The sequence below is a fragment of the Egretta garzetta genome, unplaced genomic scaffold (assembly GCF_000687185.1).
Source record: "Egretta garzetta isolate BGI_Z169 unplaced genomic scaffold, ASM68718v1 scaffold53, whole genome shotgun sequence".
Taxonomy (NCBI): domain Eukaryota; kingdom Metazoa; phylum Chordata; class Aves; order Pelecaniformes; family Ardeidae; genus Egretta; species Egretta garzetta.
Window position 1 is genome coordinate 3,547,268 of NW_009259312.1, and position 14,199 is coordinate 3,561,466.

Consider the following 14,199-nt stretch of genomic DNA (forward strand, 5'->3'; position numbering starts at 1 on the left):
TTGTGCTATGCTTATAGCAGGTAAAACTGAGCCAAAGTAAAGGGACTTTGGATGGCAATGATTCTTGCTTTCCACATGTGTCCTCACAGGGTTTCACGGACATTGTTCTGGAGAGGGTAATGCATGGAGGTGCCAACGTTACTGGATTCCAGATTGTTAATAATGAAAACCCAATGGTTCAACAGTTTCTACAACGCTGGGTGAGGCTCGATGAAAGAGAATTCCCTGAAGCCAAAAACTCACCATTAAAGGTATTTATTTTACCCTGACAGTGATGGAGACTCTGTGAGTTGCTTTTAACAATTGTTTGGGTTTTGCTAGCCCCAGGTGTGTGCACGTGTATGATACAGATCCCTGATTAGAACATGCTGTGACATTCACTGCCCTTCCAGAAGAGAGAAAGAGGCAGAGGCTTTTAGCTGGACACAAGTGCCCACCGCAGTGGGAGTTCCTCAGAGGCAAAGGCTTGGTCTTGCAAATCTTGTCATTGTGCAGTGGATGTAAAAACTTCTAACTTGAACTTCTTGAATTACTCTGGGGGTAGGGGTGGGGGCTAATTAGGTTAGTTTTTAGATGCAAACTGTGGGTTACTAGTCCATTTTAATGCTGATAGAGGATTTCATGTGCAAAAGAAAGTAGCTCTAGATTCACTGAAGAGTCGTTGCCACCTCCTAGTCACTGCTGACAGTTGCCCTCAAAATCTAACCCTGTATTTTGCACCACTGTCCTTTACTTAAACACTCTGGCTATTATATCTGCAGCCAATAAAATTTTCCCAGGTTCACCAAAACTGTCACACATGCAAATTGACTTGGAATTCAAAATTCCTCTGATAAACTAGCATACTGTCTTGGTATTAGTAAGACAAAATTCAGGGAGGCATAAAATATTACCTAGAAAGGAAAAATCTAGTCCAGTCCAATGCATGGGCAGGTACCAGGGTAGACTACACACAGAATAGAAACCGGCTATGCGATTCTGCTGCCAGAAGGCCAGTGCCATTTGGAGGCATGCTTTTCCATCCCTGGGATTGTGTGATTTCTATAGGGAAGGAAAATTATCTTAATCCCACACCATCCCACAGCCTTGCTGGCATTTCAGGGGAAGCAAAGAAAGGCAAACAGAGGCCCACAAAACTCGGATTAGTGAGTTGTTCCCTGTTGATTAGGAGCTAGGCCTGCTTTCTAAAGCTTCCTAGCAGTGATGCAGAAGTGAAGATAAGTATCGTACTAATCTTAAAAGCTCTGAAATGTATAAAGTTAACCTGGGAAGATTTTATTCCACTTGAAAGCAATTTACCTTGAGGGAAAAATTATTCTACATCCTTAAAAAATAATCTTAAGTATATGGTACAAACACAAAGATTACATTACCTTTCCACAAATGTACCGCTCATTACAGAAATGTGCACAATATTTGTCAGTCAGACAAAAAGCATACTTAAAAACTGATGTACAGTATTTTTGATTAGGAAATAAAATTGCCTGGAGATTAAAGCCCTGATGTTTAATTTATTCTGTATTTTATCAGCCTTTCCCTTCTCTCTCTTTTTTTCTCTTTGCATGCTCATGCATTTATAAGTAGAATTCGAATAAAGTAGAAAATTAGATAGCTCTCTTGGCATGACTTGGAAGTAACTGCATTAAGGCTACTGACAATTGACGCAGTCTGCTGAAAAAATTACCAGCGTGTGAGTTTTACGTAGTGTTAGATTGGATAGCTATTGCAAGATTTTTTTAATACAAGAACAAATACCTTAAAATTACTATCTGGTTCTATATTGTTGTGTAGAATGTGATCTATAACCTTTGTTAACTTACTAAAAGAGGCGAGCGTGAAGATTGCAAAGCATCACAGGAAGAGGTAAAGGTGGGCAGGATCAAAAGAGCACCTGTGCCTAGATACAGTCAGAGCAGGAACCACTCCACACACACAGAGTAAGAGTTTATAAACTGCTGTCATTTAAAACTCAGTAAGAACAGCTGCTGTAAAACCTTCTTCACAGTCCTACCTTTGCGCTCTTTATCAGATACGATTCTCTTGATCTGCACATGCAGACACGCCTCGTTCTGTGCAGATTTCCTAAGGCTTTATATCAAATTGAAGAGCTTGCAGTAAGATAATACACATTTTTTAAGAAATCCAGACCACCAATTGTGCTATCCTGCCCTACAGGATAGAATTAACTTCTTCTGCATTTAATAAGCCTTACCCACAAAGAGAGTAGGTGAACGTGCAGTTGAAACCTGGGTTTCTGCCTTTCTAATTCATGCATGAGCAGCGTGTCTTCCACCACTGACTCCAGCATAAGGTTCATCGGGAGCCAGGAACTCCACAGTATCACACAGGCGGCCAAAAGAAGGGCAGGCACGTCAGTATGTGCAGATACCCCTTACGTTCCTTTTCTCTTCATTCTCTTACAAACACTGTGGAAATACAAAGGGTCAGTTACAAGGGGTTTGAAATCAGGGCTTACACGCTGAGCACATTCAATTGCTCCCAGTATGTACGTGTTGAAATGGTCTCCTGCGCACAGACCCTTAAATTATAGGTGTGCTGTGATGCCAGTGAAAACCAATGATGTCATACGCAAAGCCTGGGCCACTCTAGGAGAGAAGAACTTTCAGACAAACACATAAATGTGGAAAAAATGTGAAAAAAACACTTCCATGACATTTTGTAAGTGATACTAAATTTATAGCATTGGGAGGTGTCACCAGGTACATACGACAAGTAATGGATGAAGTTGACAGCAACATGAACAAATAGTTAAGGATTCTAGGGGTTTTGTTGAAGAGTTGCTGCTACGCAAAGCTTACCACCCTCCTCAGATTTACCATGGAGTAAGAGAAGGCAGATGGGCAGTTACCAAGGAGATGTAATGCCTGAAGTGTGTTTTGTGATTACTTGCTTGTATAGCTGTCTTCTAAGAAAAGTAATCTGATCTATTCCTTGCCACAGATGCTACCTAATCAGGATTTTGGTCCAAACAGAAATGATTTATGTTAACTTTAATTCAAAACTCTCTGTCTTGGCAGTCTTGTTAAAAAGAAAAAGACAACTCCAAGCAAAAACCAAGCATGAGCTCTTTGCTATTGATAGCAGTATGGGCCAGCAAGGAATTGCAGACTTTTGTAGTGACCTCATTTAGATGAGCAAACTTCCATTTATTTACAAATTTAAACTTTATGCAACTACCAACTGGTTTTGTTATTTTGCTGCTACATGCTAGACAAAACAGAAATATTTTTAATTTGTTAATTGAAATAGATGGAATTGTTAAACTATGTAAAGCACCTGTGGCAAGACAGAGCAAGAAAAAGGGCTCACAAGCATGGTTCTAAGAGTATTTTAACACAGAGAAGGACTAGATGCGATAAACCTGGGGCAATTCTAAGCTTGCAGTTTGTCACCATCTTTTATTTGCATCTATTTTAGTATACGTCTGCACTGACCCATGATGCGGTCCTAGTCATAGCAGAGGCTTTCCGTTACCTCCGAAGACAGCGTGTGGATGTCTCCAGGAGAGGTAGTGCTGGAGACTGCCTGGCTAACCCTGCAGTACCATGGAGCCAAGGAATTGATATAGAAAGAGCGCTGAAAATGGTAAGAGCAAACATACCAGCTAATGAATGTGTATATTCCACAACAGCAGCAATTCTGCTGGGACCGAACTTGCATCCTACTCCATGTACATAGAGTTTCTGTACTCACACAAACAGCTGCAGCTCCTCAGGAAAAAACAGAAAGAAAGAAAAAAGAAACTTCATGATGAACTCCAAAGGATAGCTAAAATACATTCAGTAGAGGACCAAGCATAACAAATTAGCTCTCACAGCTTTGGCCAAAATCACATTCCTTTGGCACTGGTGCAGCAGCTGCCTGATTGCCCACACCAGAGCACATCCGATCTGACTCCCCCATAACACCCAAGCTTCCCATGAGAGTGAGCATGAGCCATTTTGCAAACGAACATGTATTGGGGGTTTCTAAAGTCAGGCTGAGGCTGCAAATCTGACTAACAGAACTAGACTGAGTCCTCAGCAGGTGTATTGTAAATTTTGCCAGGATATGTGTGTTTATGAACTTAAACACCTGTGTGTAATTTTGATGATTTGCCAGTAAAAAGTCAACTCAGATTGGTTTAAAGCAGTGGAAAAGATGTCGGTCACAGCAATACTGCTAGGTTTCAGCACCAGCCTGAATGTTGACACACTTTAGCCCCAAACCAGTTCTGATACCTGGCTTTACTTTGCTGCCTGATTACCTTCTGCATGGCCTGGTTTTTATCCCTAACACTAGTTACTGCATGGGATCCTACCTCACTTACGTATTTAATTTTGTTGATTTTGAGCTCTTTTTAGACTGCTATGTGTGTTAAAGCAAGTGACAACAGGAAAAACTGGGTAAAGTTTTTGTAGATGTGAGAGACAAGAATATGGTCTGCTTTTGATCTGGCTCAAATAACTCTAAAACAAACCTGTTGGAATCAATTATATTAATGCAGGCATAGAAATGGAGTGAGCGAGATCAGAATTAAGCCCATCTTAGGTATAAACAAATCCTAGGTCAGCCTTCATACACTTAGCTTACTTACCACTTTTTCTCAATTGCCAAATTGGAAGGATTGTATCGGAAGGTTATAATGAGTTGTAGGAGGTTATAATCAGATTATATCACTCTTAAGAGTGAGAGAGATGGTTCAGTCTCACATTGCCAGAGCTCTTTTTATGCCATTATGTCACTTCCTAAAAAATGCCCTAACTGCACATTCACTAATGTAGCATTACACACATTTGAAGAGAAGTTAATTAAATTCAACCTTCACAATAGTTAAAGAATTTGTACTGTTCTTTTGAACTTAATTACAAGCAAAACATAAAACTACAAATAAGATACAAGGTATTGATGGCAACAAAGAAAACCAACACTGCTACGGGACACTCCCTTATTTGGGAGAATTTATTTAAAAAACATAATTCATAAGATATGCAAAGCCAAACTCATGATTGGCAAAAAATGCAGAAGTTTGACTTTCAGCTGGTTGCCTTGTATTGTTTTAGCTATTCAAAGGCATCGAAGTGAAGTTTATATACACCTCCACCAACTACTACCTAGGTCATCCTACACTGCCGTCACACTCTCTCCCTCTGTTCAGACAATGATCTTGAATCTTTGCTTCAGGAAAAAACCTTTGATTTAACAACGTTTCCTCTCCACTCTGTAGCAACACTCAGATAAGAATATTTTTTCCAAGGCATCCTTGGAATATCCCGTGCCAGCAGAAGATTCTGTGCCACACTACAGCCATCCTGCTGGCAAAAGGGAAATAGGCATTACCTGAGTCTGCTTCCTACAGCTTTGGAAACTGTGTGTGTCTGTATTTGTAAAGCTGATCCTAAGACATCAGATCAGTGGCAGACAGTTTACCTGAATAGATCTGGGCAGTTATAAATAGTCACTCCATTCGTGATTGCCTCCTCATGCTGCTACCAGGAGCATTCTGAGTCCTGGTGAGTCTTCCTGCCTCGGTGCAGCCAGGTTTTGAAAAGTGCTGAGTTTTCCCACCAAAGATAGAAACAAATTAAAATGGAAGTCAAAGGTGTCAAGTGCACGATGCTCATGTCTCAGTACGCATCAGGATGAAGCTGGCCTAACAAGCTCTGCTGAGACATAGAGTCGCTGCTGTGCTAAGGTAGCCAGACAGCTTCCAGCAAGTGCCCAAAGCAGGCACAGCAGCTCACATCTGGCTGCAAGTTATAAGTCAACTACCCTACAAATACATTTGCTGAGTCCACAGTTGATAAGACCTCTTAGGGACAAATTTGGCTTTCAAAGTCCCATTCACCTCTCTAGCTTTCTGGAGACAGGAATAACTCACATATTCTTCCAGATCCCTGAAATGATATAAACTACTTTAAGAAAGGTTCAAATCCAGTTACTGATAAAAATAATCACACTCCTCATATATCAGTCTGAATTTGTCTCACTGGAGAATTTGGCGTCCAAGGAATTTTGGCTGATTTATGTAGCCTTGTCCACCATAACAAGTTCAGTTGCACCATCTCTAAACCATAAATAGCAGATCAGTCACCAGCCCTGAACAGTTTCCCTTTGACTAGTCTTCCATCACCTATTCCTCTAAGTTCTACTGCATTTTGCTAAATATTAAAGCTAATCTACCCCTACTGAAAGTTTCAGACTGTTACCCCTTCTTCCTGAGATGACAGCTTGTCAGTGTTGATAAGTGATAAATGGAAATATCTCACCCTTTCATACAGGGAAATAAGAAAGATTTTTTCTTTGAAACAAAGTACTTCATACTTCCCCTTAAGATGATTCATGTGAGTAGGTAATGATAATGACTTACCGTCTGTACACCCATCCATCCCGACTGAGACCAAAACTCCATAAGCAGTAGAGGCAATTGTCTGTGCTCATTCAGAGAAGGCATTCATTCCTTTCTCCTACATTGGGACTGATCTTAAAATAAAGCACTTCCCGGAACGAGCAATGGTACGGGATTCTGGTCCATATCGTAAATCACTCTGTACCATATTGCGAGGGGTTTAATGGCACTGAAGTGTTGCGTGTGCCTCACTGATGCTCCTTGCTGTATCAGTGAACCCAGCGTGACTACGCATGGCAGAATCAGTCTTTCTTACATCTAACATGCATGCAGGGCTAATTTCACTTACACTTAAATGCAGCTCACTCTGCGGTAGTGAGTCACCAGCTGAGCACTAACTAACAAAGAGTATGTACAGCTGAAACTGAGAGAATTGGGATTGCTTTTGTTACGAAGAATGTAACTGCCTGTGTCAAAAGCGCTACAAGTCTCTGATATAGATAAAAATTGTGCTAGAGCTCGTGGGTTCCTGCAAAATGTAACGGAAGGAAAAATAAAGTGAATCTTTTATTAAAATGGGGGGGTTATGTTTATTCCCTTAAGGTGCAAGTTCAAGGAATGACAGGGAACATCCAATTCGACACTTACGGGCGGAGAACAAATTACACAATTGATGTGTATGAAATGAAAGCCGCTGGATCACGGAAGGTGAGTCTCAAGATATGCATCCAAATTTCACATCTTCACAAATATTTGTTCCAACAAACTCAACAATACCACACAGGCACTGTAATAATGGGGCCCTGAGGAAACCCCACCTTCTTGCTGTCTTCCCTATCCCAGGAGCTTTGTTCTATTCTGTTCCTGGACCAAACCACTCATCTTTGTTGGTTTTCACGTCAGCAGCAGACCCCACTTTTTTTCCTTAAAACCCTTCTGGAGCTTTTCCACTGCCAAGCACAATACCTGCTATCATGGTCCTGTGCTCAGCCCTATCTCCTAAATTCCTCTCCATCTTTCCCTTCCTCTCCGTGACAGGCTTCAGAGCTGTAGCAAAGCTGGAGCCAGAGTCATTTATAAACCTTTTGAAATTAACAGAAAAAAAGTTTGATTTTAATTAGGATTTGCTCCTTATTCTCTTGCCTCCTAAATAAAGTATAGATCCTAAGTGGGATAGTTGCCTAGATCCTTGTTATAAAAGAAATTTGGGGCAGATTTTAAAAAATAATTAGGTAGACAGGGCCTCAGGAGTATCGAGAGCGGAGTCTGTGTGGCTGAGGCACACAAATTCCCCAGATTTCACCTGGCGATAGGTACCTAACGTGCTTAGTCACCACTGAGACTCCTTAAACTCTTCTGCACATAATTGATAACAAAATACCTCTGAACATGGCCTAGCCATTCAGCTGGGCTTACAGTGCAGACAAAAGTGTCACTTCTGTGTTGTGCAGAGATACAAAAGCTAGTCTAATAGCATAGCAATGTAGCCACAGCACCATGAAGGTCAGCACAAGCCAGCTGACAAATAGCCACCTCGTGCTCACCAAGTATTTTGTATCCCGATAATGCTACTGTGCCTGCATTGCTAACGATGTCTGTGCACCTCCTCTAAAGCTAGCTCAGGCATGTCTGCAGGGACTGTATTCGCTGTCTGAACTGCAGCAGAATATGGGTAAAAATTTCAAAATGAAAGAATTTTACTCAGAGTGCTGTGCAGTTTATTTTCTTTTCTATAGTATATTCATGTGCTGTGGATACATGGGAATTTATTCCACAGGCACCATGATGATACAAATTTGGATAGGGAGAATTTAATACGTATTTTCACTTAGCTTGTGTTTATTTGCACCTGGGCTGGAGAACATTGTTTCTTTAAGGAAATTAAATTAAACTAATGGAGTCCTTTAATGGCAAAAGTGTTGCCTGAATAAGTGTTACAAAGCCGTATGTTTTGACAGTTCCAGCTACAAGTCCGTGCACCAGAGTCCTTGTAAACATATGGAATGAGGTAACAATCTCCTTTTTTTATAGGCTGGTTATTGGAACGAATATGAAAGATTTGTGCCAGCATTAGATCAGCTGCCCTCTAATGACACTTCATCTGTGGAGAACAGAACTATAGTAGTCACTACCATCTTGGTAAGTTTTATGTTCTTAGTGTGTTTGTGTTTAGGAAACAAGACACGGGGCTCTTGAGGTGTGTTAGACACCTTGCCAGGAGGCAAATGCTGAATAATACTATGTGACTTCAAGTGACTGAAAAGTTCAGTATCTTCCAGAGATGTACTGAGGGCTTGACCCTGCAAACTTCTATGTGTATGAATAAGTTCACTCACAGGAGGAGCTCACCGAGCTCAACATTGCACTTTGCTGCTTCTCAGACACTTGAACTCAGCCAGACACCTCACATAAGTGAAGTTACGATGCATGCATGTGAATGACTGCAGGATTTGGCCTTCCTGCTGTAGGGTCAAATCTTGCACCCCTTGCTCAGGTACAGCTCCTGTAAACTCAACCCCTGTGGCCCAATGAAGCCTGTAGAGAACTGGAACTGCTCTAGCACTGGGTGAAAAGCGACCTATACCCATGCAGCTCCGAAGGAGTAAAGCTCTGCTGGTGTCTCATAAACAGCAGCACCTGTGTCAGTCCCAATGCCTCCAGCAGTTGTGCTCTGTACAGTATTGTTTGTGACTTTTATGCCTGTTAGAATTCTACTAAGCATGAGCCAATTTTATGCTATTTTCCTGAAGCATTATGTTTTATACTCCTATGGATTTAGCAAGATATAATCAGCATTTCAGCTAGAATTTTCCAAGAAGGCTAAGGGAATTTAGTGACAAAAAACTGCTGCTGAGGATTTTAGCCTTGCTTCCCTTAGGCTGCTTTGAAAATATCTCCATCAGAGCCCCATTCTAGGCCGCTGGGGACGTAGGGAATGATTTTGATGGTACAGGTGTTGGGTATGTCAGTTCTTTAAACACCTGAATTATTGCTACAGTGATGCTGTTTTACTGCCTAATCAAGCCTAATCTTGCAAACAAAAGTGTGACTTTGTTAAAGTGGAGTAGTCTTGCTGTCTTCAATGGGCCTGTACTAGGATTAAAATCAGTAGTATGTGTGGCTGTAGGATCAGCCAAGGATTTTTAAACTGCAAAAGTTTGCCTTTCTAATTTCTGTACTAAAGCAGGAAGCATTGTAAATACTTGCCAGTAATATAAAGGATAATAACAGCTCTCATTTTGTATGTTTTAAAGCTGTATTTTACATTCTTTTGATCTTTACTTTTGTTTCAAAGGAATCACCATATGTAATGTATAAGAAAAACCATGAACAACTAGAAGGGAATGAGAGATATGAAGGATATTGTGTAGACTTAGCTTCTGAAATAGCAAAACATGTTGGAATAAAATACAAACTGTCAATTGTTGGAGATGGGAAATATGGAGCTAGGGACCCTGAGACTAAGATATGGAATGGCATGGTGGGTGAACTGGTCTATGGGGTAAGTTTCTCTTAACCTTCATTTTAATGTTCTTTATAAAAAGTTATGCTCAAGGATAATAAACTGCAAAATAAAGATCATCTGTTTGAATACCACCTTTAAAATTCTAGATATTTCTTTGTAGTGCCATTTTTATAGTCTACTTTTCTAATCCTTTCATTGCAGGAAAGTGTCACTTTTTTACTGCTGCTCTCCAAACCAGAGTCCACAAAGTGTTGAGAAGTGGCATTGGGCAAATTTAAAATTCTTGTCTACAGCAGAATTTCCAGTTTGCCCTTCATATGCTGCTTTTGCATTTGCCATGTCTCCTTTTTCTCGATCAGTCTTGTAAGTGCTGGGGGGGTGGCACTCCTGTCTGATCCTATGACGCTGGCCCTCACTGAATCACTGATGTCAGTTTGTGTTTGACCAGAGACTAAAGGCTCAGTTAACCCCATGGTTGCTTTTCAGGGTAAGAGGCAATGCAGGTGTGACATCACCCACGTCTTTTTCCTTTTTAAACCCTGGGTTTGGCTTTAAAAATCAACTGTCAAACAAAAAAAAAATTCTTAATTCATTGCATTCCTCTTTCTATTTCTATATTAGGTGTACATTGCCTTGTTTAGTAAGAATAAAAACAGTCCGGAATTGCCATTTTAGAAACTTCTTTGAAAATGAGAATTTTGGAATACAGATAAACCAGATGGAAGGGGGAGAAGATTGGCTTTGCAGAAAAGATTTTACAAGCTGATATTTCGTCTTTGCTTTTTTCCCCTAAAATGCTAATGAGATGATTTGTGATTCCGCCCAAATCTTCTCTACAGTTTATTTTTAACAAGCTTTCCTTTATTAAAAATATCTGAGCAGAAGTGAATATTTCCATTGCCTCCTTTTGTTCCATGGCTGAGTGTAATTTCTAAAAGTCACCTCAAAATTTCCTTGGGATAACGTATCATCATTCTTGCAAAATGTTTGGTGAGATATTTCTTTTCAAATGAATCAGCCTTTTTAAAGTAATTGCTAGATTTGCAAAAGTTTTCTTATTCTGGAGCAGTCAGTCCTGATGCCTTATTATATACTTGGCAGCCTATTCATCTACAAAATATTTTATATAAGCAACAATGGTTTTGTAGTGTTGTATTAAGGGAAGGGAGGGAAATCTACTGGTTAGAGAAAGTAAACAGGGGTCTGAACTCCTGGGTTACATCTTCACTTCCCTGTTGCATTGAGGTTTGATATGCAAATCTTCTGAACTCGTCGTGCGTTATGCAATTCGGGAAACCGGTGTTACCTCTCTTAGAGGTTATAAGTAGATCAAGAACATCCAAAGCAAAGGTTTAGTTTAGTTCCAATAATTGCATCGCAGTAGAAAACTAAATCCTCAGTTTCCCTATGTGTGGTACAAGAAATACCAAGAATATTAGACCCAGTCGGTCTTTTTGATATGTTTGCTATTGACCAGCAATGAAACAGTTTATTCACTTAAAAAAATAATCATACCATATGCAAAAGGCATGACAAAAGAGAACCTGAAATTACTGCTAACAGCCAGGGCACAAGGACCATCTACACCAGAGGAGGAAAGGTGTGATATGGGCCACTGCCTCTGGGCCTTTGGCCAAGTGAGATGAGCCTGGACGCTGCTGGGCGATGTGAGATCCACCTGTGTAGGGGCTCACAAATGTGAGCTGTTTTCCTTTCTCAACCCAGCCTTTTCTTGGATAAAGGGCCACAAAAATGATCTGAGGGCTGAAGCACCTCTCCTATGAGGAAGGGCTGAGTTGTTGAGCCTGGAGAAGAGAAGGGTCTGGGGAGACCTGATTGTGGCCTTTCAGTACGTAAAGGGGGCCTGTAGGAAAGATGGGGACAATCTTTTTAGTAGGGCTTGTAGTGGTAGGACAAGTGGTAATGGGTTTAAACTAAAAGACGGTAGATTCAGACTAGATATAAAGAAGAAATTGTTTACAATGAGGGTGTTGAAACACTGGCACAGGTTGCCCAGAGAGGTGGTAGATGCCCGAAACCTGGAAACGTTCAAGGTCAGGTTGGACAGGGGTCTGAGCGATCTGATCTAGTTGCAATGTCCCTGCTCATTGCAGGGGGATTGGACTAGATGACCTTTAAAGGTCCTTTCCAACCCAAACCATTCTATGATTCTGTGATAAACAGGTTGGCTGCAGCTGCCTTTTCCACAGCCCCTTGGGACGCGCTGAGCTCAAGCTCAGAGGGCTCTGCCTCCTTGGCATCAGATGGAGCCCTAGCCACTTCCCCTTGACCCGACCATACTTGTGACCTTTCCACACCAGCAAAAACCCAGCCTCGCAGGCACCACAGACCATGCCTTAAAACAACCCCAAACCCGCCCCGCCATTGTAATTTTCCCCTGCAAAAAGGTCTGTTCCTTTGTATTCTGAAGCAGAGTTTTCACCTGTGTTTTCGCGTTAATGAAAAATTGAGGAATGTTTCCCTTCCTGACCCCCAACAGCTCCTCTTCTCATGCTGCGAGCTCAGTTACTGAAGCCTCTTCACTGCAGTGCTCAATTATTCAAAGGTCAGATGCGTCCCTTGAGGTTTGACTGTAGACCCAGGTTAATGCTTACAGCCCAGCGCTGCTGAGCTAGCTCCCCATCCTGCTGAGCTGAACTCCTGTGCTGGCGTGCTGCGCAGAAATCCACCTGGCTTTCTGTAAGTAGGGAAACAGCCCCTGAACTCTGCCTACAAACCTCACCAGCCCTCCGGACCCTTTCCCAGCCCTGTTTGCAAACACTGTGAAATAGCCTTGGCTTCTTTCTCCATCTGTTGAGAGGGGGCTGTGTACCACGCTCACGAGGATGTGCATAAAGCCCTTTGAAGATGAAAAGTGCTCTAGAAGTGCTAATTATTTGGAGCAAGTGCCTCATTTACGTGCTGACTTTCCTTTATCTCTCAGGGGCTTAAAACTCTATTAGGGAACTAAAACTGTACGTTTCCCCTAACGTCCCTGTGAGCGTTGTCTGCAAAATGACTGTCATATTTGACTCCTCTGGATTCCGTTTTGGGAAGACAAGAGGGAGATTAGATTTTAAATGCCTTTATTAGCATGTGTGGAAGACAGGCATGGGGGGATAAAAGGGGCCTGATTGGTTTTGGTACCAGTTATCCAGCAGCTGAACTGAGCTGTGGCAGAAAACACAATCTTTTAGATTGCATTTGTCTCAAGTGATAAACAGCAACTCGGCGTTTGTCAAATACAGCGGATTCCTGACCCAGCCGGCTTCCCACCACCACCTGGCACTGCTGGGAAGCCTTACCAGGCTTTTTGAATACTGTGCCCTTTTTTTGCATAGCCCCATGCATACAGCTCTTTTCTAAAATTGCTGTTAGGACAGTCATAGGAAGTGAATGGCTTGTCATTTGAATGCCAAAAGCCTAATTAACTGTAATTAATGTTTAGTTTGTGCCAGTTCATTGTTTCTGTCGCTCTTGCTTCCTGTGGGATGCAGCGTGGAGTCAGGAGTGAAAGTGCAGCCGGGTCCTTGCAGCCTCCAGAGCACTGGGCTCCAAAAGGCGAGGAGGAGGAGGGAGGGAGGAATGGGGGGACTCAGTGTGCACTGAGCTGTACCCGGAGCAGTGGGGGTGCTGTGTCACAGCCCTGCGGGTCCTGAGCTGACCGGCACGGCCCTGGCTCCTCTGTAAGACTAGCCGGAGGTCTGCATTAACTAAGCTAACTGGAACAGTCCCGGGAGTTGCACATTACCTGGGGATAGACACACTACAATACTTCCCATTAGAAATTCTCCCTCCCCTCTCTCGTACCGCATCGGGGCAGGCTGGAGGGTATAAAAGTCCGCTGTGCTGGTGGGCCCCCCAAAGTCAAGGACAGCCTCGGCTGGCCCTCTTGGACCTTGCCTTCTGGCTTTGCACTGGGCTGTACAAATGAACCTGGTTACAGAGAAGGGCTTGCTCTGCCGCAGCCCGGGGATGGCAGACCTGGAGGCAGGGGGTTCTGGTTGAGCAGATATTCCCAATGGTTGAGCAGATATTCCCAGACTCCTTTGCTTCAGACAGGAGAACCCAGAAGTCTTGTTAGAGAAAAGCTAACAAACAGGGGCTTGTGTTTTGTCAGCAGTTTTCAGATGTTAGTGGTGGTGATGGTAGTAGTAGTACTAATAATAGTAATGATAATTAATAGTGATAATAATAAAATTTTACATTAAAATGAATTTTTTTTAATTTTTCATAAATCCAGAAAGGTCGATACAGGTTAAAGAAAACCTTAATTTTGCTCTTTCACTCTGGTGGTGTCAGAATAAGACTCTTCCTCCCACCAGAGAAAAACCTACCAATTCAAGTACTATTATTTTTTAAACTAAGAGGTATTTCTAAAACG

General features: G+C 42.0%; 1 protein-coding gene across 1 annotated transcript in view; it reads left to right on the plus strand.

Annotated features, from left to right (window-relative positions):
* GRIA3 (glutamate ionotropic receptor AMPA type subunit 3) overlaps positions 1 to 14,199 on the plus strand; it is a 166,443-nt gene that overhangs the window by 91,072 nt on the left and 61,172 nt on the right. Inside the window, exons 5-9 of the mRNA XM_035891946.1 lie at positions 90 to 251; positions 3,439 to 3,606; positions 6,953 to 7,057; positions 8,381 to 8,488; positions 9,645 to 9,851. Coding sequence (XP_035747839.1) covers positions 90 to 251; positions 3,439 to 3,606; positions 6,953 to 7,057; positions 8,381 to 8,488; positions 9,645 to 9,851 — 750 coding nt within the window. The remainder of the gene's footprint in view (positions 1 to 89; positions 252 to 3,438; positions 3,607 to 6,952; positions 7,058 to 8,380; positions 8,489 to 9,644; positions 9,852 to 14,199) is intronic.